This window comes from Anopheles gambiae, chromosome 2 (assembly GCF_943734735.2).
Source record: "Anopheles gambiae chromosome 2, idAnoGambNW_F1_1, whole genome shotgun sequence".
Taxonomy (NCBI): Eukaryota; Metazoa; Arthropoda; class Insecta; order Diptera; family Culicidae; genus Anopheles; species Anopheles gambiae.
The window spans coordinates 12,389,217-12,414,593 of NC_064601.1; the positions used below are offsets into that span (position 1 = coordinate 12,389,217).

At 48.1% G+C, this 25,377-nt stretch overlaps 1 protein-coding gene across 16 annotated transcripts in view; it reads left to right on the forward strand.

Annotated features, from left to right (window-relative positions):
- LOC1281188 (1-phosphatidylinositol 4,5-bisphosphate phosphodiesterase) overlaps positions 1 to 24,973 on the forward strand; it is a 44,336-nt gene extending 19,363 nt beyond the window's left edge. For 11 of the 16 annotated variants that reach the window (XM_061643976.1, XM_061643977.1, XM_061643968.1 and 8 more), the window contains exons 3-12: positions 6,607 to 6,926; positions 7,045 to 7,104; positions 9,202 to 9,339; positions 11,361 to 11,440; positions 15,204 to 15,280; positions 15,363 to 15,522; positions 15,606 to 15,772; positions 15,860 to 18,117; positions 18,214 to 18,303; positions 19,315 to 19,827. In XM_061643976.1, coding sequence (XP_061499960.1) covers positions 6,756 to 6,926; positions 7,045 to 7,104; positions 9,202 to 9,339; positions 11,361 to 11,440; positions 15,204 to 15,280; positions 15,363 to 15,522; positions 15,606 to 15,772; positions 15,860 to 18,117; positions 18,214 to 18,303; positions 19,315 to 19,566 — 3,453 coding nt within the window. In that variant the 5' untranslated portion in view covers positions 6,607 to 6,755 and the 3' untranslated portion in view covers positions 19,567 to 19,827. The other 5 variants (XM_061643971.1, XM_061643980.1, XM_061643967.1 and 2 more) reach the window with 5 other exon arrangements.
- The last annotated feature ends 404 nt before the right edge of the window (positions 24,974 to 25,377 follow it).

The following is a 25,377-nucleotide window of genomic DNA, read 5'->3' on the forward strand; positions in this document are numbered from 1 at the left end:
TAAAACTCCCCAAGCAACCACCACACCGACAGTTGTCTCACAGTCCACGTCCAAATCTATTAGTCCGAGTGGCCCGTGGGCCCTCACACAAAACCCGCACCGGTCGGCCATCGCGCTCGCAGACGGTGGTAAGCATCCGTGCAAAAAGCTTGTGTGTTTCTTCTGTGGTGCTGCGTCCTGCGAGAGCTTCGGGCTGTTTTGGCCAGGAGTCAGTCTGTGTGTGGACTTGTGGAGTGTCAGTTCAGTGCTCAGTTCGGAAGATCGGAAAAGCTTGGAAGAGCATTTTGCTAAATTTCGGCATACACAAGTGTGCGCGTGCGACTTAAAGGGTCTTATAGTGTGAGTGTCCTATCCCTATATATGCAGTGGTTTCTGGTGTACGTGGGAATTGCTTTCGTGCTAGCGTTCCTGTACCGGTGGTGGGTCGGTAAACCGGTGCTTCCCCTCTAAAGGTAGAGCTTGGCTTGTTGTTTTAGGATTTGTCTGTATGTGTGTGCATTAGTATGTGTGTTTTATTGTTGTTAATTTATCCCACATTCATCGTCCCAAGCTAGGGATTTCTGGGAAAAGTTGGCCATAATCTGAAGTCGATTTCGATCCGATTCCAAAAAATTCGGAACCGATTCCAACAGGGGGAATACTGGGCAAACCTGCATTATCCGCAGCCGTTTGGAATCGTCTGGAGTCATCTGTTGTCATTCGGAGTCGTCCGGAGTCGGCCAAAGTCCTAAAGGTGCAATGTTTTCGTGGGCAGGCTTTTCATTTCCGACTTTGTCTGCTGTTGACTCCGGTCGACTCAAACCGCTATTATTATAACGACGGGCATGTTTAAGAAGTACAGGCGCAAAACGAAAGAGGAAACAAATACCACGGAATTAAATGTCTCCAGTCTTGATTAAATGCCTCCGGACGACTCTTGACGATTCCGGACAACTCCGGACGACTTCGGACGACTCAGGACGACTCAGGACGACTCAGGACGACTCAGGACGACTCAGGACGACTCAGGACGACTCAGGACGACTCAGGACGACTCAGGACGACTCTGGATGACTCCGGATGACTCTGGATGACTCCGGACGACTCCTGACGACTCTTGACGACTCCGGACGACTCCGGAAGATTTCGAACAACTCCGGACAACTCTGGATGACTCCGGACGACTCAGGACGACTCCGGAAGATTTCGAACAACTCCGGACAACTCTGGATGACTCCGGACGACTCAGGACGACTCAGGACGACTCAGGACGACTCAGGACGACTCTGGATGACTTCGGATGACTCCGGATGACTTCGGATGACTCCGGATGACTCTGAATGACTCCGGACGACTCCGGACGACTCACGACGACTCCGGAAGATTTCGGACAACTCCGGACAACTTCGGACAACTCCGGACAACTCAGGACAACTCAGAACAACTCAGGATAACTCAGGACAACTCCGGACAACTCCGGACAACTCAGGGCAACTCCGGACGACTTCCGAACGACTCCTGTCGTCTCTGGACGACTCCAGACGGAACAATCGGTTCCTATTTTGCCGCACCCGGTATTGGACTAACTATTGCCACAAATTGAATCGGATCGGAGTCGTGAGTGCACACCACTAGTCCCAAACCACGCGCGTAAGCATGGCTTAACCAGGCCCGTTCAATGCACTTTCTTCTTTTTGGCGGGCACAAAATTCAACCACATCATGTCTCTGTTTACTTTGCAATTCGTTTAGTGTTTCGAACCTCCCTCATCCTCATCCCACCCCCACAAATGTACTATCAATTACAGTATTGGTCTTGGCAGTAGCAGGAAGAACTATAACACGGTGGCCCCAATTTTGATCCCGGACACAGTGTGCGCGAGAGTGCGGCACGCGCGCGTATCTTGTTGCGCGCCCCTACACATTACAAAGCTACTACAACACAGGGCCGTGTTTTCCGTGCATGTGTGTTCTTGCATGTGTTCAGTACCCTCCCTACCACCGAATAATACTCTATAATCCATCGTGTCTCTGTACCGGCAGGGAGAAAAACGAAACCCATCCCCTCCCATCCCCTCTCCCAATTCCAGTTGGAGACCAAAGTTGGAAGGATAAATAACACATAACAAGGTTCAAGCTCCCTCGTTGGTCCTCGCCCCCACCCTATTGATCATATCGCTCAGAATAGTGTGTATCGCAAACCGGCGGGAATGTCTCGTCCCCGGGCGTGTCCGGGTGGTGGAAGAGAAGGATGGCCGGTTGTAACATAACCTCACTAAACACACACTCGAAAACAAGATCGATTGGAAAAGTGTTTTCCGTCTGTGTCCGGCCCTCTGCCTCCCAACTTACCCTCCCTCTCATGGGGATGGGTGGATTCTTCCCCCCACCTGACAGCCCCTCTCTCTCGTTCCCGGCGGGAAAGAGGGCACGTTCTACGAAATCTATTTTCGGACCATATTCTTGTTCACTCACCAGCGCATCTCTTTCCTTCCCAGTGGGATGGGGGGGGAAAAGAAGCCCCCTGACCAGCAGGAGAGAACACAGTGGTAGTGTAGGAGTTTTGTGTGTTCCGGGGGTGTTTTTTCTCCTCTCTCTCTTTTGCCGCGTTTCGAATGCACTAAGTACATTCAAGATGGAAAGACAAGATAAGAAGCAACCTTATCGGCCTCTACAGAGAGGGATACACGTACCGGCGTTTTATTTGCGTCCATGTTGTTTGGTGAAGACACCACGCTTTGAGAAGGACAGCAGAACAAGCAGGTCCTTAGAACACAGCGCGCACCCGTTCCACATCCCAGCGAGGCTTCTGCTTGCTTGTGCGAAACAGTGGAAATGCTTGTCTTCCTGGACGATGTGCCCTGTTCTGTATCCACCCGATCGCACAGTTGAGTACACTGTCCATGGATAGCGTGCTCCAGATGACCCCGCGGGGGGCTGCAAGCAGGTTCCAACGGCAGGGACGAAGGTTGTAATCGTTTGATCTGTAGGATTTGCGCTCTCCTCCTCCTCCTCTCTTCTGTCTCAGCAGCATTCAATCGAAGACGACGACGGGTGGAATAAGGACGGAGGAAATGGGAGGATTCGAGCCGGATTCGACCGATTGCTCAATACTTGGCTGCGCTTTGATCCGTCCCCAACCGCTCACACTTAAATCGATGATGTGCTTTGGCTCCAACGGTTAGATCTGATTATCTCGCTTCCCAAATGGAGGCCGAAACGGCCGCAAACCACCACCAGCAACACCCCCGGGCACTTGACTTGTTGTTGTGTCTCTAAAGGAGATGCTGCTGCTGCTTGTGGGGCATCTTGATGTACATTTCCCTTTTTCTACACACCGCTCAACGTTACAGGAGAGAACCGCATGTTCCTTTAATCTTGATATCGTCTCCCTCCGGCTTTGTGGTCGGGGGCGTCTTCACTTTCTGCTGTGCAGCAGTTACATTTCGGCAGCCGCGCTATCGCTCCCGCTTCCGTAGAAAACGCGTCCATCCCACAGCAAATCGAACGCCGACGCGCAGACACTCTCGCGAGCGTTCGTGTTCCGATCGGTCGGCGAAAGGTTTAGAGATACGATTCCATTAGCGGCACCTTCGGCATCGACTGCGGGAGCCGTGAATTGACATTTTCCATCACTCGTCCCGCAGGCAGTGGCTTTGGGGGAATGGAAAAGCAGCTAAGGTAATCGAATAAACGCTAACTTCCGCACAGCTTTCACCACCTGCGGCGCCACCCGTTCTATGGTGCCCTTGAACTTTGCATCCTGTACCATTGCCACCGTTGATTGAATTGTGCTACAAGCGGGAGCGGGAAAATCGAGAAAGCTGAATCGCATCCTGTGGAGGGGGGTATCATCCCTGGCCCTCGCGCTACTGCTTCATTCGGCTTTCATGCAGCTTCCGGTCGATGATCAAAGTGTGACCGTTAAATGGCGACTGATGTGTTAGGGGGCTTGACACACCAAACAAGTGTTAATAGTGGTGCCGTGACCCACCTATTTATAGACGAACGTTTTCCCCCCTCGATCTGCCGCCGCGTGATCCGTGTCGAAGGTTTGGGTTCCTGGGTGCTCTGTGTAACTACACGCCCCAATCTCTTTGATGTTGCTGGGTAATGCTGGGTACTGTGCCGGTGACAAAATGTGAATAATTAACGACAGCAGGCAGGCAAAGCACTGCATCTCGAGGGCTTCGGAGAGGTAAAATACACTGTTGCCGCTAGCTGCTTTTATCCCCCAAATCTCGGCCAATCCTTTTTGTGGGAAATGGAGCATTTTGGGTGGTGACCTTGTCTTGTTGTCGCCTGTTCTGGACAATCGAGCATCACGGCGGTTCATGATGGTGAAGGTGGTGATGATGAGGATGTGCTCAAATGGACGAAAAAATCCCCTTTTGAAATGGATCTAAAACCATTAAACTCGGTCTAATCATGGCGACCAGGTTGGGGGCTATCCCAAGGGCTGGCGTGACTTGGGTTCACCTAGTATCCTTCAAGGTATTGGGGCGGCGGTCCTGTGGTAAAGTAGCCAACTAGTACGACCAAATCCATGTCGGACGTCGGACGTCGGTTGCCCCATGTCGAACGAAGATACGCATGTGTAGTCGTGTTTTTAGGATTCTCTTCGAATTTTGTCAATTCCTCCTCAAAAATTTTTGGAGTAGAGCTTTTGGATCATGTTTCTTTATAAAAACTCGATGAGAAACAGTTGGGCGATTTTGGACCAGCTCGCGTTTTGCCGCTTCAAAACCAATGGATGCGATTTCTGCTTTCTGATATGTTTGTTCATGTTTCCCAGGTACTATCACACTGTTTAGCCGGTTGCAACGACCTCCCAACTAAGCCAACTCTGCGATGTAGCGAATTTTCCCTTGGTTTTCATTTTCAACATCCCTTGGAGCTTCTTGTCGCTAAGAGATGTCGGCCATTCGGAACAAGGCTCTCGTTCGATGCAATGGTTGTTGTCTAATAGTGCCAATATGTTGTACATGCCAGTACAGACTTATACAACGTCCACAAACTGCCACACGGAGTGTACGTTCTTTAATCGCGCACGCTTCTAAGCAAACTTGCTTCACTTCTTTGGCCATCATGGTTAGAGTTCGACCGATAGAGGTGTCAAATTTTGCCCGCTAACTCATGGGATACTATTGTTGAAAGTGCAATTAACGTTATGTTAGAGCGGGTGAAGATAAATCCATGAAAAATCGACAATTGTTGTTCATTATTTTTTAATGAAAAACATAATATAAAATGTTACCTCAAATAATATTGAATTGATGTACTGCAACATATATATTTTATTGCAACTCATCTTAACTCATTTCAAGCTGGAAAATAGAGAGCAAAATGATGTTTCTATCATTGGGTCCTTTCACGATACCAGTCAGTTTTTTGTATGGAGTTTGACAGTTCGAGATTGAAATGATAGCAACACTCCAGAAAATTAAACCCGGTGTGAATGAATATTGCTACTAATACAGGATGAAGTTTAAGCTTTCTCGCATCTCCCCAATATACCAACCTTTTAAAATATTCAGCTTGTTTCAACTCAACTACAACCAAAGCAATCTTACCTTAAAAAAGTAAAACATTTGACTCTCTTTTCACACCTCTGCGATCGTCCTGGCAGCGGTCATTATTGCAATCATTACTAGCTTCAGCTTGATAGATCAGCTGCTAATTGAGCAAACAAACAAACCGAACGGAAGCGGGAGCCATATCGAAGTTTTACCGCGGTAGAGTGCACACACCCTGTGTGTGTACCCCAAAGCACCTGGTGAAGAATTCTATCGCAAACAAAGAGCTACTAGCACCACTTGCACCAGTCGTCACATAAATGGCAATTACCCCGTAAACCAGCTTGGTGGTGTAGTGTAGAGTGCAAGATAAATTAAGACACTACGAACTTGCCGGGGCTGGACTGGCTGGGCTCAAGGTGTGTGCTGCACGTTTCCATTTCGGGATCGTGCATGAAAGGCGCACTAACTACTCCACTACCATGGCACGTGCCCATTTTGGGACCATCGGTTAGATGCCGGTTGGTGCTCGAACCTTCTACCACCTCCCAGGTGAGTTTGAACCACATCGGCCATGTGACATGGTGGTGGATCCGGTCTCTGTCTCTCGTACACTAATCGAACCGTACGCGACGGGCGTTCACGCGTCCACCCGCTAGTAACACGCTTAATTTAATAAATGTTGTTTGATTTATTTAATTACTACAACCTGGGGGGAGGCGTGCGTGGGTGGGCAGAGAAGGCGCCACACTGGAGCATGCGACCTGCTGTTGCACGCAGCTAAACCACTTTACCGCCGATTGTTGTCGCGTGTTGTGCACGGACAAACTTGACCTTGTTGTTTTTTTTACATCAATTTTCCACATTTATTGCAACCAGCTATCGGTACGGAAACGGCAGAGAGTGAGAGAGAAAGAAAGGAACGGCTCCTCAGTCGAGCGGGCTAGAAACGGGATATTGAAGGAAATTAAATTATGCTTTCTTTATGCGTGCGCTCCTCCACTGTTCCTGCCATTTTGCACGCCAACAGAGCTTCTCCACTGTTCTCTATACGCCATTACTTAATGTCACTTCGTTCATTTGCTGTGTGCTTTTTCTCACTCTCTCTCTAGATAAAAACCATCCCCATCGGTGGTCGACGGCGTTCCAGCGTTCCGACTTACGGGTTACGGTTCGGCACCGGCCACAAGCCGAAGAGATCAATCTCTGAACAGCAGCAGCTGCTGCTGACCAGCCTCAGACCCGCGCAGACGAAGGCAGCATGACGAAGAAGTTCGAGTTCAACTGGCAGATCCCGGTGCCGGAACCGCTCCTTACCGGATGCGTGTTCGACCGGTGGACGGAGGAGAAGGACAACAACGAGCTGGAACCGAACTGCATGTTCAAGGTGGACGAGTACGGGTTTTTCATCTACTGGAAAAGCGAAGGACGGGTAATTATCCTTGTTGTGTTTCTTTTTTCTTCTTTCACCCACACTGGCAGCGTCGGGTAACTCCATTTTAACGCTTTGTTTTCTCGTCTCTTTCCTTTCACAAACGTCGCGGCGACAGGAAGGTGACGTTATTGAATTATGTCAAGTCAGCGATATCCGAGCGGGCGGAATGCCAAAGGTAAGGATATACAAAAAAAGAAACAAACTCCGTGCTCCGTTGTTGTGTCGTTAGCAGAGGGCTTAGCAGCAGAAGAATTGACGAAAAAATCGAATTACAAACAAGGAAGCTTAAGAACTAACGCGCTGTACAAACGGATGCAACACCAGTCGGCGAAGGATGTGTTTACATTAGTATGCATTTTTTAGGAGTGCAGAAACAAAGGAAAAGCGTTACAGGAGACTACCTCGAACAATGGCAACCGTTAGTTAAAACACTTTAGAACAAAACTAAATAACGTATCCACATTCGCTGCTGGGATATAGAAAGCTTCTTTAAAAAAACCCCTTCACAAGGGATCTATTTTCAACATGTTGTTTTGACGCAGCTCGTCAGGGGCCACAACAAAAATTCCTATTGTTAACAAAATCTTCCTTTTTGCATTAACTATTGACCAGGATTAGTACACAAGGTACGTGCAGAAGCGCACGAACGAACGGTTTGTGCACGGTGTTAAGTTCACGCCGCTGCCGTCGCCGTCGCCGCCATCGTGTGTGACCTCGTCGTGCCGACGATGGCATAAACGCAACAAATGGTGGTCGTGAATTAATTGCGTGCACTTGGAGAAGTAAAAAAGAACGCAAACACCGACCACAAACTGGCAGAAAACAAGGAAGCGAAACCATAAAGGCGTTCCGTGTGCGAGCGGTAGTTGTTCGTTTCTCTTGGTCGATTTCCTGTTTATGAGTTGGCGTGTGATGTGGCCGCACTACAACAACAACAACAACAAATCCCACAAACCCCAGACCCTTTTCCAACGTTTTGTGAGGAAATGTGAGGCTGAAAAACGGGGTGGAAAATGTATTGAAATTGCTTCAGCTGGCGGCTCTGCAGCTGGAGTTGAAACCGAATGAAAATGGGAGAACCGGAACCGACTATGGGGGCAATGGGCAATGTGCAGGGGCAAGTTCGAATGTTCGATTGCAAATAGTTCCGCTATGATGGGAATGAAATAGACCGATGATGGGTTATGAAGGGGAATTATCGTTGGAGGAGTATCGTTTCGATTCCTCTTGCGTTGTGGAACCAAAGTGATGATTGGTTGTTGAGAAAGCGGTATTACAAAAGGTACTTAGTATAATGACTTTTACCCATTACCATGTGTAAAGTATGCTGAAATCCTTCCACTCTGACTGTTTTAAAAGTGGCATAGCTTTTGCCCAATTTATATCTCCCACATCACAATTTTACAATCCTACCTTCCTGTGTGCCATCTTTGCTACACACAACACTCTTCGCAGACTGCAACTTTTGCCTGCCTTGCACACCATTATGCTCTAAAACAATGTGCTGCACACACACACATACACACACTATCCACTTCTCAGCTATTTACTGTGCTTAAGTAGGGCTAGCAAAGGGTTCTTTTCACTACGCAAAACAAAAAGGGTCCGCTTGCAGCAAACGGCTCAACCTCTACAACGGCACCTTCACATCACGTGTGAATCACTGCAGGGTGTACTTCTCTCGGTCTGGGTGCTAATTGTAAGTCCTTTCATCTCGGTGGGGAGCTTGGAATACACACAGCCTAAGCAGGGAACTGCCCTTCTGGATGGCGCGTCTTTTCGGTGTCTCGTTTTGCTTTCGCCCAAGGGGGGCCTACTTACGCTTCACACTTTCCCATCTGTCGGTCCAGCGTCAGCGGAAGCGAATGCATTAATGCATGAGTATATGCTCCACGTGTGTGGGATAGGAAGGCGTCTGATTAGAGAGTTTGTGCACAGAAAAGGGAAGACTACACACTACAGAGAAAGAGAGAGGGAGAGAGTGGTCATATACTTGGAGTGGTGGGAATTGTTCATGATTATGTTGCACGTACTAGAAGAGACTAAAAAATGATAGAAGAAGGTATCCTCACTTTTTAACTCATTGTGATATGGTTAAGGCCCAAAAGTGGCCCATGAAAACAAAGCTTCAAACAGAAACGACAATTCGGACGCTGTCCACCCGCGAACACTGCGACGCGCTTCGCTGGGCGCTCTGTACTAGGCTAATTGTAATTGCTTTCCGTTTTGATTTCACTTTCGCTAACTCTCCCCCATTTTCTTGCCCCCGCAGGACATGAAGCTGTACAATCAACTGTGCAACAAGCACGGCGAAAATGTGGAGGAAAAATCTCTCACCATCTGCTCGGGCACGGACTACATCAACATCAACTATCAGCATGTCGTCTGTCCGGACGCTGCAACGGCGAAGGTAAGCGACCGAACGAACCCGTTCGAAGTCTCTTTACCAGCTAGCCAGCCAGTCACGACGACACGATTGACACACGGTAGCGTGTACCGGCTGGTTGCTGGTTTTCGGTTATCCCCTTTTTTTTTGTTGACAATCAGCCAACAAAACACACCTGTGTACGGGAAGGGGAACATATAATGGCGTTCGCACTGTGTGACGTTTGAATCCACCTCGACGACGGTGCTGTGCTACCTGTTGCTAGCAAAAAAGAGGCGAACGGAACACACACAGACACACACTGCTTGTGTTTGCACAGGCGAATGGAGCCTGATCGGCGCAAATGCCGTAATTATCGGCTCACCTTACGAAGCGAGTACCAGAATAGTAGTACCTTCCGCTTCTGGACGACATCAACCCAGGAGGAGTCTACTGCCGATAGATGATGGCGTGTGTGTGTGTGTGCACCCCACGATCGAATGTACATTAATTAAACGCAATTTACATCAGTGTCCGGTGGACGGCAGGATCGAAACCATCGTCCTTCACGGGACCGCTCATTAGAGTCACACGGTGTACGGTAAAGAAGACGACGAGGACGAGCAAGATACGCTTTCCACTGAGCAGGCGAACCCTTGATCCGGCCCCAGCACCACTGAAGCACCAGGAACTGCTCCACCGCCCCGAGTGTGTGTATTGTTTGCATTGCTTATGCTGTGCTGGTTGGGATCAAGTGTTAGAAAATTATATCTAGAACCGCTAGAGCCGCCAACTCGTCGGCGCTGGAACGCACAAAACACACGCCGTGAAGCAGAGAGAGAGAGAGAGCCTTAAAAGGCAAGATGGTTTCCCTACGATAACATTGTTACGTATCCTGCCACCGACGGCATCATCCTCTTCATCGCCAGGGTTTGCGCGGCAACGTACGAGGCAAGCTATTATTAATATCCAGTGGCAGATAATTTGCTCAGTCAACCGGTCCAATCCCACCTCTCCGACCCGACCCGAGTTTTCCCTAACACACACACACAACAGAATCATCCCTCAAACACCCACGTGAATGATGTGGCGCGCTTCTCATCCTTTCGTGCCAGCGGAGCCATCATCTAGCGTGTAATCGGCCTCGCATGAACTCTGACCTCCCGCTCCACCTTCCCAGTGAACAGGCGGAGGAGGGGAGGGGGGCAAAATACGGAGAAAACGGAGGGCCCGGTCGTCCGGGATGATAGCTTTCGAATGTCGTCAATAATCAACTGTCGAGGCGAGAAATTATCTTCCCCCCCCCCCCCCCCCCCCCCCCCCCGGGTGGACGGATTGAACGCACGACAGACGGTGTACCCTGTCCCGGTGGTACTAGTCGCTTGTGTAAGCAGCACTCACACGGTACATAATAGGCTAGCATTGCTGCCGACGACACGCGGGTCTGATTCCGCCCGTTCGCCCTCAACCAACCATTACCTTCCGGATTCTTGTCAGAATCGATTAGCACTCTAGTACACATTGTTGTGCGGCTCTCTCGTCGTGTCGTGGATTGACGGAGGAGGTTGTTGATCTTTTACACTGCACCCACAAGCACTAATCAGGCAGAGACACGGATCTGTTGGCACTCTCTCAGCCGGCTTAGCACCTTACTGGATTGATATTTCCGATAATTTGATACGGCAAACACACGTACCTTAGTAATGGTTAGAACGCTGATTGAGTTGAGACTTTATTTTGAAGTTTGAAGTCGCATCCCGTGCCATCCCCGATTGCCAAGCAGTGCGATTCCTCGCGCACAATACACCATTGGCAACGGGTGGTAACGTACATAACGTACGTACGTACGTAACCAAACACACACACACGGGGTGGAAATATTAATATTAGCGATAAAGTTTAAATGAGATTTTCCAAGGAGTTTCCGTTCCGTTCCAGCGACAAATGTTGACAAAAGCTGAAAAGCGTGTCCCCTGCAGTGTGGATTTGCTTCCGCTCGTCGAAGACAGCAAGTTGTCTCTAATACACTCTTTCCACTTCATTTCCTTCATTTACACTTCCTCTAGATCTGGGTGGATGGTTTGCGTAAAATCACCCACAACGGCAAGGCCAACAACTTCTGCCCAATGACCGCCCTCAAGAAGCAGTAAGTTCTTCTACTACGGCACGGTTTTTTAATATTTTTGTACAAACGATTCCAAACTACTGACCGATGATTGTTAATAATGTTCGCCCCCCTTTAGTACTAACTTTGCATGGTTTTGTGCATTGATTTGTGTTTCCTTCACCACATATTTTCTTTGTTGCATGCTGCTTATGTGTTACGTGTGCGCATGATCGCATGATCGCTGAGATCGGCTTGGGGTGGCGGTGTTGCGGTGCGGCGGTGTACATAAATCGGTGATCACTTATCTGTTATTCGTTGTCCTACAGCTATTCCATCGAATTATGCAGTCCCACTTCGCCATAATGTCAATCGTGCTCGAACTGTTACGCCCTTCGGCCACACTTCTTCCAACCAAGTACCAATAGTTGCCGCGATCCGCTGCAACCATTTAAAACACACACCTTCCCGAGTGGCTAACAAATCATTCGACAATTGAATGCAATTTATTTCGCCTTCCGCCATTCAACGAACGTGTCCTCAGCTGTCTGTGCACTATTCTACAAGCGACGACAAAACAATGATACACCATTCGTGAGAAAATGTGGTCATCGTCTCCCAGGTGTACTTGGGTTTCTAATCGGTTGACCGTTAGCTTTTCCCTCCGTGGGGGTGACCACTCGATGATATGCCACTCGTGAAACAATAGCTTTCGACCAACTGTCAACCGACGAACCCTCTCCCTTCAGATGACGACAAATTGTGCTGTCTGTCTGGAATGGCGCACAAGGAAAAACACGCGCGCTACTCCATCAACAGGCGGCAGGAAGTGTGCTGTAAATTAAATTGCCTTTTAACTCCCTGTCACTTTACACACACACACTGGCGAGGGGGTTGAAATACACTCGGGGGACACGGGGACGATCGAAACACGGGGGACGATCGAAACGATCCACGCGGGAAGGAGGAAGAAACGTGCTGTTTACTTTGGATCGTATCAGCTACTAGCAAATTGCGCGCCTGGTACTAATGTCGCGCGGGAGGTTATTTTCGCGCAGTCGCATTATCTCACCATATTGTTGTGTTTGTTTTGTTCCCTTCGCTTTTCTTTTCTTTTTTATTTAACAGCCTACAGTTTGTCGCCTCCCTCGGTAGTAGGCAATAATGCAGAAAGCTATGATAATTTTACAACACATCGGCGTGAAGTACCTTAATGCAGTTGCAGCCCGTTAAAGGATCGGAATGGTGGAATGGTGTCTGTTTTGTCCTCGCCCCCCCCCCCCCCTCCACGTGACCGAGGACCTGCAATCTATCGTATAAATCTATTAACGTAACTTTAATTCAATCGACACGCTTCCCTGGCCTGTGCTGGTGGAGAGAAAATGGAAGCCCATTCCCCTCGCCAAGCACACGATGGTGGGCTAGAATCTAATTATCTTTGCTGACACCATTTCCTGGACTGACAGAGAGAGAGAGAGAGAGTGTGTGTGTGTGTGTGTGTGTGTGTGTGTGTGTGTGTGTGTGTGTGTGTGTGTGTGTGTGTGTGTGTGTGTGTGTGTGTGTGTGTGTGTGTGTGTATGCGTTTACTTCCTACAAAGAAAGAGCACCAACGGACTGGGCTGTAGGCGCCCATGGTGCACTTTTCAGCCGAAGCAGCATCTAACCGGCGGACCATGGGATGACCCGAATTTTCGGATCTCCCGTGAGCCTTGACCTATTTCTGGTGCTGGTTAGCTGGAGGAGAGTGCATACCACCTGCATACAAACACTGCAAGCAAGTGTGAATTGTGTACGATGGAAAAAGGGTGCTTTAGGTTGATAATGTTATCTTTTAGCTCTTGAGTTTTGGGGTTATTTGCAAAAGTTTACAGGTTTTGGTACTCTTTAAAATTATTTTTATTATTTTTTTCTATTTTTTTCTTCTTTCCTTTCACTTATTTCATCTTTGGCTGCTCTCTATCTCTGCTTCTATCTTTAAAACAACCATTTTCGGGGGGTGGGGGTTCGAATTCCACATACCTGTGACAGCTCTGGCAGCAAGGTCTTCGCGACATTACACACAACATCAAAATGAACAACGTATGCGTATGGACCAACTTGATGAAGCAGTAAGTTGTTGGTAGCGAACGGATAAGAAAGCTGCTCCATCTATCGCTACCCGTTACATTTGCTCCATCTCTTGAAGAGATTTGTTCTAATGCGCTTACTTAGAAACACAAGTAGCAAACGCAAACGAGAAGGGGAGAGTACCCTTTACGCTAATGATAAGAGTAAGCATTACTATCGCTTTTTAGCCCTTATGTTACATTCTTAACTCTCTTCGTAAGCTCCCATCCCACCCCCCCCCCCCCCCAAAAGCCCCAATCGAAAAAAAATGGCGGAACAGTTTGCATCGCTCACGGGCACAACACCAGCACTAGCTCCAGCTGATGGATGGTAAATAATTTACGAAATCGTAAAAGGAAGGCACAAACGACCCGGAATAACCGGTTGAATCCTCAACAATCATGCAAATGAAGCAAATTGACTTTCAAGTAGACGAGTGATAATACTCTCTCTCCCTTCCATCCCTTCCATCCTCCGGGACATGCTTCAATCATCACGCAGCGCAGCAGTTGAATCTGGGGGTGGGGATAGAAACCTCAACCAAATGGATGGTGGTGTGATATATCTCTCAATTAAACCTTGCTGTAGCTGTAGCTGCAAGTGCGGGTGCTGTATGATGCTGACCACAAACCTTGCCGCACTCTCTCTCTCTCTGTTTCCCCCTATTTTTAAGCAGTGTGTTAGCCAGCGCCTAATTGAATTGGCACCTTTCTACTACGATACTACTCCGCGCGTGGTGTAGCGCTCCGCGGATGAATCGCGGATCGATGATAACCAACCTAAGGGGGAAGAGCCAACCGGGTTGTTACAGAATCGAATTAAATTATCCGTACCCTCCGAGAGAGAGAGAGAGAGAGAGAGAGTGGTCTTTAGCTATCACTAGTAAACTGAATCAGCTAGCATCAGGGGAGTGTACACGAGACACGTGCAATAAACAGCACCAGGCGCCTCCATTTAGCAATACCGGGGCGGAAAATAAAACACGTGCGCGGCGGTGGTGGTGGTGGTGACACACGGGAACCACGGGAAATATCACTGCAAATAGGTAACTGCAGCACGGTGAAAATGTATTCAATTACGGCTAATAATGCACTAAACATACAGCGCCGTGCTGCAACAAACTGGGAACCATCTATGGCGGGTCAGAAGACGAAGGCGGCGGTCGCCGGGTATATAACGTCACCGTCACCGTTTGTCGCAATCGGCAATCGGCGAAGCCGTGCCGTGTGTACTTGCACTTTAAATATTTACGTGTAGAACATTTTGTTGTTTTTTTTTAATTGTGTTATAGCTGTTGCAGGTGTAAATTGATAGAAAATGATCGACGCGACAAGCAACGAATGCGGACGATCGTTTCTCCCGTTCCCATTGGTGTGGCTGTAAAATATGTGATTAAATCTAGCATTAATATAGTTTATAATATTTATGTTATATTTATCTATCAATTTAACTGATTTGTGTTTTATTGCAATGTTTTAATAATGCATGAAATGCTATCCAACTAACTGTATTAACATCGTAAGCTTTGTAGTTGATCGCCATGTTTTGTTGCTTTGCCTTGCCACTGATCGCTTATCTGCATCTGTCTGTAATGCACCGTAGTTGTTAAATATTTTTGTAAAAACGTTAGTACGATAAACTAATCCCTTAATATAATATATTCCCCCCCTTCCTGCACCCGGCTGCTGCTGCTACACAGTTGGATGAGGTTGGGCTTTCTAGTGGATCCGCGCGGAAAAGTGCCTGTCAAGGTGGTTGCCCGAACGTTCGCCTCCGGTAAGATCACGCCTAGTGTCACCGTTTTATATTGCAAGAGCAACACAACACTAATCTGTTGCTTCCTCTTTTTTCATTTCAGGCAAGACGGAAAAGCTGGTATATCAGATACTCTCCGATCTGGGGCTGCCGAGCGGCAAGAACGATGTGATCGAGAAGGCGGACTTTACGTTCGAAAAGTTCTACGAGCTGTACCACAAGATCTGTCCCCGCAATGACATCGAAGAGCTGTTCCGGTCGATGTAAGTTTGCGAATGATGAATGGAATGCTTTCTCACTGGCTTAAAATCGTTCCTTCTTCCTTCCTTTTTGTCGCTATTGCCAGCACGCAAGGTAAAGCGAACGCCATCAATCTGGATCAGTTCATCAACTTTCTCAACGAGAAGCAGCGCGATCCCCGGCTAAACGAGATCCTCTACCCGCTGTACGATGAGAAGCGTGCGCTGGAAATCATCACCACGTACGAGCAGAACGATGAAGCGCGGGAAGCGAGTAAGTAGTCCGGTACAGAATGGGGGCACTTTTTTGCACGCTCCATTACTCACTTGTTGCTCCATTTTCCGGTTTTTCCACCACCAGAAACCCTCACCAAAGACGGCCTGATCCGGTACCTCATGTCGGACGAGAATGCGCCCGTGTTTCTCGACCGGCTCGACATCTACATGGACATGGATCAGCCGCTGTCCCACTACTACATCAACTCGTCCCACAACACGTACCTGTCCGGGCGGCAGTTCGGGGGCAAGAGCTCGGTCGAGATGTACCGCCAGACGCTGCTGGCCGGCTGTCGGTGCGTCGAGCTGGACTGCTGGGACGGCAAGGGCGAGGACGAGGAGCCGATCATCACGCACGGCATGGCGATGTGCACGGACATACTGTTCAAGGATGTGATTTACGCGCTGCGCGACACCGCCTTCGTCACCTCCGACTATCCGGTGATACTGTCGTTCGAGAACCACTGCTGCAAATCGCAACAGTACAAGCTGGCGAAGTACTGTGACGAAATTTTGGGCGACCTGCTGCTGAAGGAACCGATCCCGGACTATCCGCTCGAGCCGGGGGCCGTGCTGCCGCCCCCGTCCCTGCTGAAGCGCAAGATACTGATCAAGAACAAGCGGCTCAAGCCGGAGGTGGAGAAGAAGGAGCTGGAGCTGTTCCTGCAGGGCGAGTTCGTGATCGAGGACGAGGTGAAGGAGGACGCGAGCGCGGTCGACGTGACGAAGATAGCGGAGCTGGAGGCGCCGGCGGCGGCGGCGGCAGTGGTGCCGGTGGCGGCGGCCGCCGCCTCGCAGGACGGTGGCGAGGAGGCGCCCCCGGTACAGTACACCGGCTCGACGACGAACGTGCACCCGTGGCTGTCGTCGATGGTGAACTACGCGCAGCCGGTCAAGTTCCAGTCGTTCGACTACGCGGACAAGAAGAACGTGCACCACAACATGTCGTCGTTCGCGGAGACGACCGGCATGAACCTGCTCAAGTCGCAGGCGATCGAGTTCGTCAACTACAACAAGCGGCAGATGTCGCGCATCTACCCGAAGGGTACGCGGGCCGACTCGTCCAACTACATGCCGCAGGTGTTCTGGAACGCGGGCTGCCAGATGGTGTCGCTCAACTTCCAAACGTCCGATCTGCCGATGCAGCTGAACCAGGGCAAGTTCGAGTACAACGGCAACTGTGGCTACCTGCTGAAGCCGGACTTTATGCGCCGGGCGGACCGCAGCTTCGACCCGTTCGCGGACGCACCGGTGGACGGTGTGATTGCGGCGTCCTGCGCGGTGCAGGTCATTGCCGGCCAGTTCCTTTCCGACAAGAAGGTGGGCACGTACGTGGAGGTGGACATGTACGGGTTGCCGTCGGACACGGTGCGCAAGGAGTTCCGGACGCGCATGGTACCGGCGAACGGGCTCAATCCGGTGTACAACGAGGAACCGTTCCTGTTCCGCAAGGTGGTGCTGCCCGATCTGGCCGTGCTGCGGTTCGGCGTGTACGACGAGAACGGCAAGCTGCTCGGGCAGCGCATCCTGCCGCTGGACGGGCTGCAGGGCGGCTACCGGCACATCTCGCTCCGCACGGAGGCCAACTTCCCGATGTCGCTCCCGATGCTGTTCTGTAACATCGAGCTGAAGATCTACGTGCCGGACGGGTTCGAGGACTTTATGGACGCGCTGTCGGATCCGCGCGCGTTCATGGGCGCGGCCAAGGAGCGCTCCGACAACATGAAAGCGATGGGCATCGAGGAGACGGGCAAGAAGGACAAGGAGGAGGCGGCGCGGAAGGAGGAGCAGCGCGTCACCGAGCCGCCGCTCGTGTTCGACCCGATCACGGTGGACTCGCTGCGGCAGGAGAAGGGCTTCCAGAAGACGGCCAAAAAGCAGCAGAAGGAGCTGGACGCGGTGAAGAAGAAGCACGCGAAGGAGCGGGCCGGCGTGCAGAAGCAGCAGAACGCGGCGATCGAGCGGCTGGTGAAGGGCAAGAGCAAGGAGGAAATCAAGGCGGACCCGGCGGTGCGCAAGCTGATCCAGGAGCAGAACGCCCAGTGGACGGAGATGGCCGAGCGGCACAAGAAGGAGGAGTGGGAGCTGCTGAAGCAGCAGCTGGCCGACCAGCAGGACATACTGCGCAAGCTGATGGAGACGACGCAGGCCGCCCAGATGAAGCAGCTCGAGGCGAAGCACGAGCGCGAGATCAAGGAGCTGAACAGCCGCCAGGCGAAAATCTCGGTCGAAACGTCGAAGGAGGTCGCCAACGACAAAACGCTCAAGACGAAGGGCGAAAAGGACCGGCGGCTGCGCGAGAAGAAGCAGAACAACATTAAGCGCTTCATGGACGAGAAAAAGGTATAGCCCTGAGGGTGGCCGTTTTTTTCTCCCTCCGCTTCCGCAGTTCCGCGGTGGACTAATGTGTGTTTTTTCTCCCCTCCCCTATTTCCGCAGACTGCCACCATCAAGCAGAACCGGGAAAAGGAAAAGCTGAAAGTGACCCACGACAAGCAGCTGGAGGAGCTGGCGAACGATGTGCAAAAGGTATCGTTGTCACCGGGCAGCGTCGGTCTAGTAGGCGGCGTGCGGGAGATTGTGACGATCGAAACGGTCGTATAGAGGAAGAGCGTCTTGCTCTTTCTCTCTTACCATTCTCTGCCCCTCTGTCTGTTACGAATGTGCCTGTACCTGTTGTCCTCTCTCTCTCCCCTCCATCATCCCCTGTCCCATCATTCCTTCACTCTTCTATACCCCCCCCCCCCCCCCCCCCAAAAGACACCATGAAACGAATCATACAAATAGAGTAGTCTACGGTACACGGCAGAAGGTTTTGGTGGCATCCTTGGGGCTAGGTTCTCGCTTTCCTGTGATCGTTCGTTCTAGTGAAGGTTGACCAAAATGGTCCAACCACCAAGTAGTTTTTACCACCGTTGTGATACAATCGCATCAGCGCAGCAGTAGCAGCAAACAGCAGCAGCAAACAGCAGCAGCAGCAGCAACAGTAGCAGTAGTGTCCCCCTATTAGTTAATGCATGTGTTGACCCCTCTCCAAGCCAGCAGCATCCCCCACCATCTACCACCATCCATCCTCCCTCCCCGTTAAGGCAATGCGCTTCGGCTCTAGGCTTCAAAGTATCGGCTCTAGTGTAGGTTAAACTTTTATTTCATTCGCTTACTTTTAGTTTTTTCCCCTCCTTTTTTCATTTGTTTTTCCTTATTTTTTATTGTTTTGGTTTTATATTTTTGATTTCTTCTGTTTTTGTTTTTTTGTTCTTCACTTTACCCCTCAGTTTGTAGTTTGTGACACGGCTTATTATCAAGTGTTTTGTTTCGTTTTTTGTTTTGATATTTTCGTTCCTTGCTTATATATGCTTATTTTGTTGCTATCTTTTGTACTACATGATCGCTAGGCTTTAATTAATTTTTACATTCCGTTATCCTTTTTCCTTCTTTTTTTTCACTTTCATTCTTTTTTCGGTTTCCATTCTCTGTGATCCCGTTCCGATGATCGACGATGCCTTACAAAAACAAAACAAAAAAAAACTCCACCATTAGCTGTCGGCTAACGGCTGTAGGCTTATTAGTAGTGGCAGTAGTAGTAGCACTAGCATCAATGTCGAACAAAAGTCCACCAGCGGCAGCAGCGGCGGCAGCACCACCACCACGAGCGCACCACCGGTACCGTTTCGCAGCTTCTCCACCATTCCCCCGCCGTCCGCGCAACATCTGATCCGGCTGAACACGATCGAGGAGGCGCGCAAGCGCGAAGAAGCGAAACAGTCCGCCTGTCCCTGCATTTGCTCGTGAGCCCGTGGCGTAGGCGATAACACACGGCAAAGGAGGATGGAGAAGCGTTTCAAGGGATGCCGTGGCATCCTTTTGCTGGAAAAGACTGGAGCTTTTGGTGAATGGAGGAGGAAATAGGCCCTTCACCCAGGCATTCGATCTCTACGATCGGCATGTGTGTGTGTGTGTGTGTGCGTGTGTCTGTGTGGTGTAGTGCGGACATGCAGTTGCGCCGACAGCTTTCCGTTATTATGCCAAACGCAAAAGTATTATTTTGTCAATGTAAGCCACTTGAATTTCCCTTTTTAAGTTGATGTATGTATGTATTGATTCCTTTTACTAACTACCGTTCTTAAAATGTGTTGTCTTTTTGTTACGTTCTCGTGCCTCTAAATTACCTTACCTTATTTGTTGCTCTAATGCTTCATTAGAATACTCCTTTATGGGTTTAGTATTTTTCAAAACAAAATAATACTGTTTAACCCCACAGTTGTAGTTACTTACTTACTTATCCGGCGCTACAACCGCTTTGCGGTCTTGGCCTGCCTCAGGAGTGTCCGAAACCGCTCACGGTCTCGCGCCTTCGTCTGCCAGTCCGTTATCCCGGCCTTAATGGCGGACGCCTCCACGCCAAACAGTTGTAGATTGAGCTGAAAACTACACATTTTCAGAACATTTTAAACCACTAACACTAATTTGACAATAATATATTAAGCCAAACTAATTCCTCATTCGTGTTCCTAACACCCCCTTGTGCCTGTTTTGAACGACACCCTGACACGCCCTCTTTCTCTCTCTCTCTAATGCACTATATTTTCTATTCCTCTTCAAAAAAAACAGCTCATCGAAATGTACAAAGTGGACGAGGAGGAATACAAGCTGGCATCGAAGTACGAATTTTTCGCCTAAACGTGTCGAAGCTGCATGACCTCTGCACCACCTCTCGACCAGCACCAGGAGGGTCCTGGAGGGTGGAGACTACACCAAGAAGGGGAAGAGGAAGTGGATGAGATGGAGAAAAGGAGCAGATGGCATACACAAGTCTCAAGTAGCAACAACACAGTTACTCCAAAGTCAGCCTAAAAGCTATAACTACTCCCCCCCCCCCTCCCGGTGCATTCTCCCCCGCTTATCCAGAGGACATCGGCAGGGGGTCGGAAGCGCTGCTAAAAGGAGTCAACTACAGTATGGGATTAGCAGCACATATGCCACACACCACAGACACAACACACGAATAGTAGTTATACACCTATATACCTTAGAGAGAGAGAGAGAGAGAGAGAGAGAGAGAGAGAGAGAGAGAGAGAGAGAGAGAGAGAGAGAGAGAGAAAGAAAGAGAGAGAGAAAGAGAGAAAGAGAGAGAGAGAGAAAGAGAGAGAAACACATAGACATAGCAGGTCGTATTTATTAAATGAGCGGGAACAAGCAACCAAGAGCACCGTGAGGGCAGAGGCGTCTCCATTGCTTCCTGCATATCACTCACTGGCGCGGAGTCCGTTTGTGTTTAGTTGAGCTTTTCCATTATATTGTACCGTTCACTTCGCGCTGTTTTTTGTTTTGTTTTTAGTTGTTTTAAAAAGAACAAAAAAACATTGCTATTTCTTTCTGTCGAATCGCCATCGCGCCGCCGTCGTCGTCGTGTTTTGATAATGGTTTAGTATTATAGGTTTAAATGTAGCATTCTGATTAATTTTATCCATGTCGTCAATTTGGGGTGGTAAAGGCGGCGGCGAGTCCGTTTTGTAAGCTCTTTGCTCTGTTGCGTGCACCGATTGGTTTCGTTCGATATCTTGCCGGTTTTTGTTTAAATTAACGATAATAGCGCACCTGCTACTTCTTCTTCTTCTTTTTGGTTGCAGTATAGAGCAGAGTCAGCGAAAGCAACGCAACGTAATAAACCCCATGTCTCACCAATAGCAATGTTTACTAAACACACCGTTTAAATATATTTAAAAAAAAAAGCTGTTGTGCGCGGTGTTGTGCGTTTTATAATAATAAATAATTTAACAAAAAAAAACAAAGCGATTATTATGGTGGTCCAAACAACAACAACAACAAAACACGCCAACGCAATGGAAGTGCGTGAAGGGAGATGAGAGAAAGGAAACACATTAGCGCTCTAAGAAAACAACTGGGAAACAACATTTAACAAAAAAGCAGGAAAGGAAGCAAACGCAAAAAAACACAAACTGAAAACAAAAGAACAGAAAAAAACAAACAAACTCTAGTAAAGCGAAATTGTAGTGAGGACAAGTATAGCGGTACACACAAAACTCACCCACTCACAATGCCACAACGTGTGATTAGCTGTGCATGCGCGCGCTAGTGTATGTGTATGTGGTGTCTGTTTGTGTGATTAAGTGCAACCAGCATATTAATTAACTTTTTAATTACGATTATTATGCACGTAAAAAAGGAGGAAAACGCATGAAGAGAAAAAGAGAGGAAGAGAGAGAGAGAGAGAAAGAGAGAGAGAGTAATAATGCAAGTAAAGGAAAAGCAAGCAAACAAAACCAAACAACAAACAAACGTAACCAAAATGATAACCCCATTTTATTAATGATAAGATTAGAGAGATTTTGGAATAAGCAGTAAAGAACAAAAAGAAGAAAAAAAACAAAGAAGAAAACAACAAATGAATATCTATAGAAGCAAAAACGATATATCCCCCAGGTACCTATTAGTATCTACATGCAAGGCATCAATGGGTATATAGAGAATGCACTAAAATGACCAACAGAGAGGGTAAAGGCAAACGTGAGATATAGAGAAAGAGAAATAGAATAGCAAGAGTTGTTAAAAAAACCCTCCCGAAAAGAATGGAAGAGAAAGAAGCTAGTAAAATGTAATATTTCATAAGGCGGCAATATACCTACAACACAAACCAATAATAGTAGCGCAGCTGGCATGAGATATATAGGAGTTGACGAGGAAACAACAAAAAACACGCGATAATGCAAATTGATACAAAATGGCGTTGAGAAGGAAAAAGGAAAACGACGGAAGGAAAACAAGATCAGCGCGTATGGTGCGCAGTGCGCAGGGAGGAAACAGCCCGGGAACGATACTGTTGTAATTTGTAATATGCTCTTACCCTCTGGCTCTACCGTTACACACATCTTCTGTCGCCAATTGTGGCCAACAACACTTGCAGACACACGCATACGGACACATAGACACAGTAATGTATTATTTCCAACCCTAATACGATACCAAACAAAACCATTGATCATATATTAGATCACTTTCATATCAGAACACGAATCTGTTCAGATGAAGTTGGATCCAATGCACTTCACTCCCATACAACAACAGTCGTAGTGTTCTTACAGGTTATTCCAAGAGTTCTCATAGCTGTGGGACTCGTACATACGTGAAATGAACCTAATACCAGCCATTATTGAATCCGTTCGTAGCGGGGACGTACGGCGCTCACATGAAATTCTAGGGATGGCAACACATTTCTTGCGCCCGGTCCTCCTACGCCGCGGTGAATAACTGTAGCAACGATCTAGTACGTTAGGAAAATGAGTGTCGGGACGTACGCCGCCGCTACGAACTGATTCAATAATACCAGCCAATGTTCATATTCCAGTGTGAATTGGACTCTATAGCAACCGTTATTGGACAAATCCAATAGGAATTTCCAATAGGAGCCTGTCCAAAAAGGGTGCCATGCCATAGAATCCAATATGAAGTTCACTTCGTATTAGAAAGAGTCCAGTAAGTGTCCCACAACTTTGAGATCCAGCTGTAAAACCCTGTACCCTATCTCTACGTGTTTGTGTGTTGAAAAAGAGTGTGTTGATTGTATGTTTCATTGCCACACACATATTCGGCCTCATTTTACGGCTCTCCCATCGGGGGAATGCGGATGAAGCCCAAAGTAGCGAAGGAAACCGATCGAAACAAACGTGAGAGTCATATTAGTGCCTAGTTTGGGTTGCAACTTGATGGATATTCCTTCAGTGCCCTTCCTTTCCCGGGAGGCAGGTTGAGAAAAATCGACCGTTTTCACGTAGCACCTCGTCTTTGTTGGTGTCCTTGTTCCATCGTTTGGTATACCGGGGTATCGTTTCACCAAATAAAGAGCGGCGGACTCCCGAGAAATGTGTACACCATTTCATTCACACAAATTAACACACACACACACTTACACAACCCACAAATGCTCACACAAATAGTTTTTTGTGTCCAGTTCCATTGTGTTGTGGTTTTGGTTTAGTTGCCCATTTTGATACAATTTAATAATTGCAGTAATTAATGGACGAAACAAACAATATGCAGGAAAATGTACATGTATTAGGGCTGTTTCCCTCACCCCTTGCCCTTGTCTTGATTCATTCATTGCAGTTTCTATTGTGCATGGCGGGAAGCGAAACGGTTAACCGGGGGTGGGGCACAGTTCGGTGGCAACAGTTCGCAAATAATACACACTCTAGTCGATTATGTTTGTAAGAATATGTTATTATGTATCGTAAGAGCAAATCAAACAAAACAAGTATAAAGGAGAGACAGAAAGAGAAAGAGAGAGAAAGAGAAAGAGAAAGAGAGAGAGAGAGAGAGAGAGAGAGAAGTGTGAAAGGGCGCAGATAGAAAATAAATAAAGCAAGTAGATAAATATGAGACGTGACAGAGAAAGGAAAATGAAAACAGAAGAACAACAACACAGAAAGCTACAATTGTAGGATAAGTGGAAGGTTATGAAAAAAAAACCAAAAAAAAAAGCAACCACGCTATAAAAGCAGATAAATATATACATCATTCCGAAACAGGAGAGAGACAGAACGAAGGGAATCTATGATATGATGTAGAAATGGTGGTCAGGATTCGCTGGCAAGATGATAACGAACGTGGAAAAGAAGGTGTTTATGGTTTGCAAAAAAAAGCATTAAACAAGTTGGAAAACAATCCTTCCCCAGTTTCAACCTATATACATATATGTTATAAAAACAAAAGAATGAATTAGACAAACAGGAACAGGATCGGAGAAGAGTATGAGTCCCTCTTTTTTATGTTTGCTATATCGAGCAGGAGCAGAGGAGTTAACAGAATGAACGAAACACACAAGAGGCACAGAGGGGCAAACGGAAATGGGATTTGCGGCCCCGGGTTGGGTTGGGTCACAAACCTTGCCATCAGAACTTTGCCACAATCCTCTTTTCGCCTCCCGTGTACCACCTCTCCACCTCTCTCTCCACAGTCTGTATCCTGCCCTGTACGTGTGTGTGTGTGTGAACCACCTCAACGCGCCTTCTTCTTCTGCGGACGTTCGTTTCCAGTTTTGTCAATGAATACTTGTAATTACACACACACACACACACACAACCACACACGATCCAGAACAAGAAGAACAGAGAGAGGAAGAGAGAGAGAAGAGTAATATCATTAATAAAAAGAGAAACTATTACGATAGCAAAGTGCAAAATCGGGGTTTTTGTTTTACTACAATTTATCTTCTTGCTTACTTAAACGGCTTTACATGACCGCTTTACGGACTTGGTCAGCTACAGAAGTTTCCGAAACCGCTCCGTTATCCCGGCATTAGTGGCGAACACCTTCGCGTCATCTTGCCACCTCTACATTGGCCTACCACACTACTTTTGTCCTTGTGGCCGTCTCGGAAGGATATTTCCTTTGGCTTGTATGGTTTAAAATTGGGGTCGAGGGTTTGAAATTATCCAACCGTTACGTGGGAGGATTTGAGGAGTCTCTATGAATCGCTCCCTTCTTGTTCGACAATGCTAATCTTTAAGTGCTTCCCGCGAACCGTTGTCGCTGTGCAATGATTCGATTTCTCACTTAACCGTACCCGATATGCGCAAAAAATAG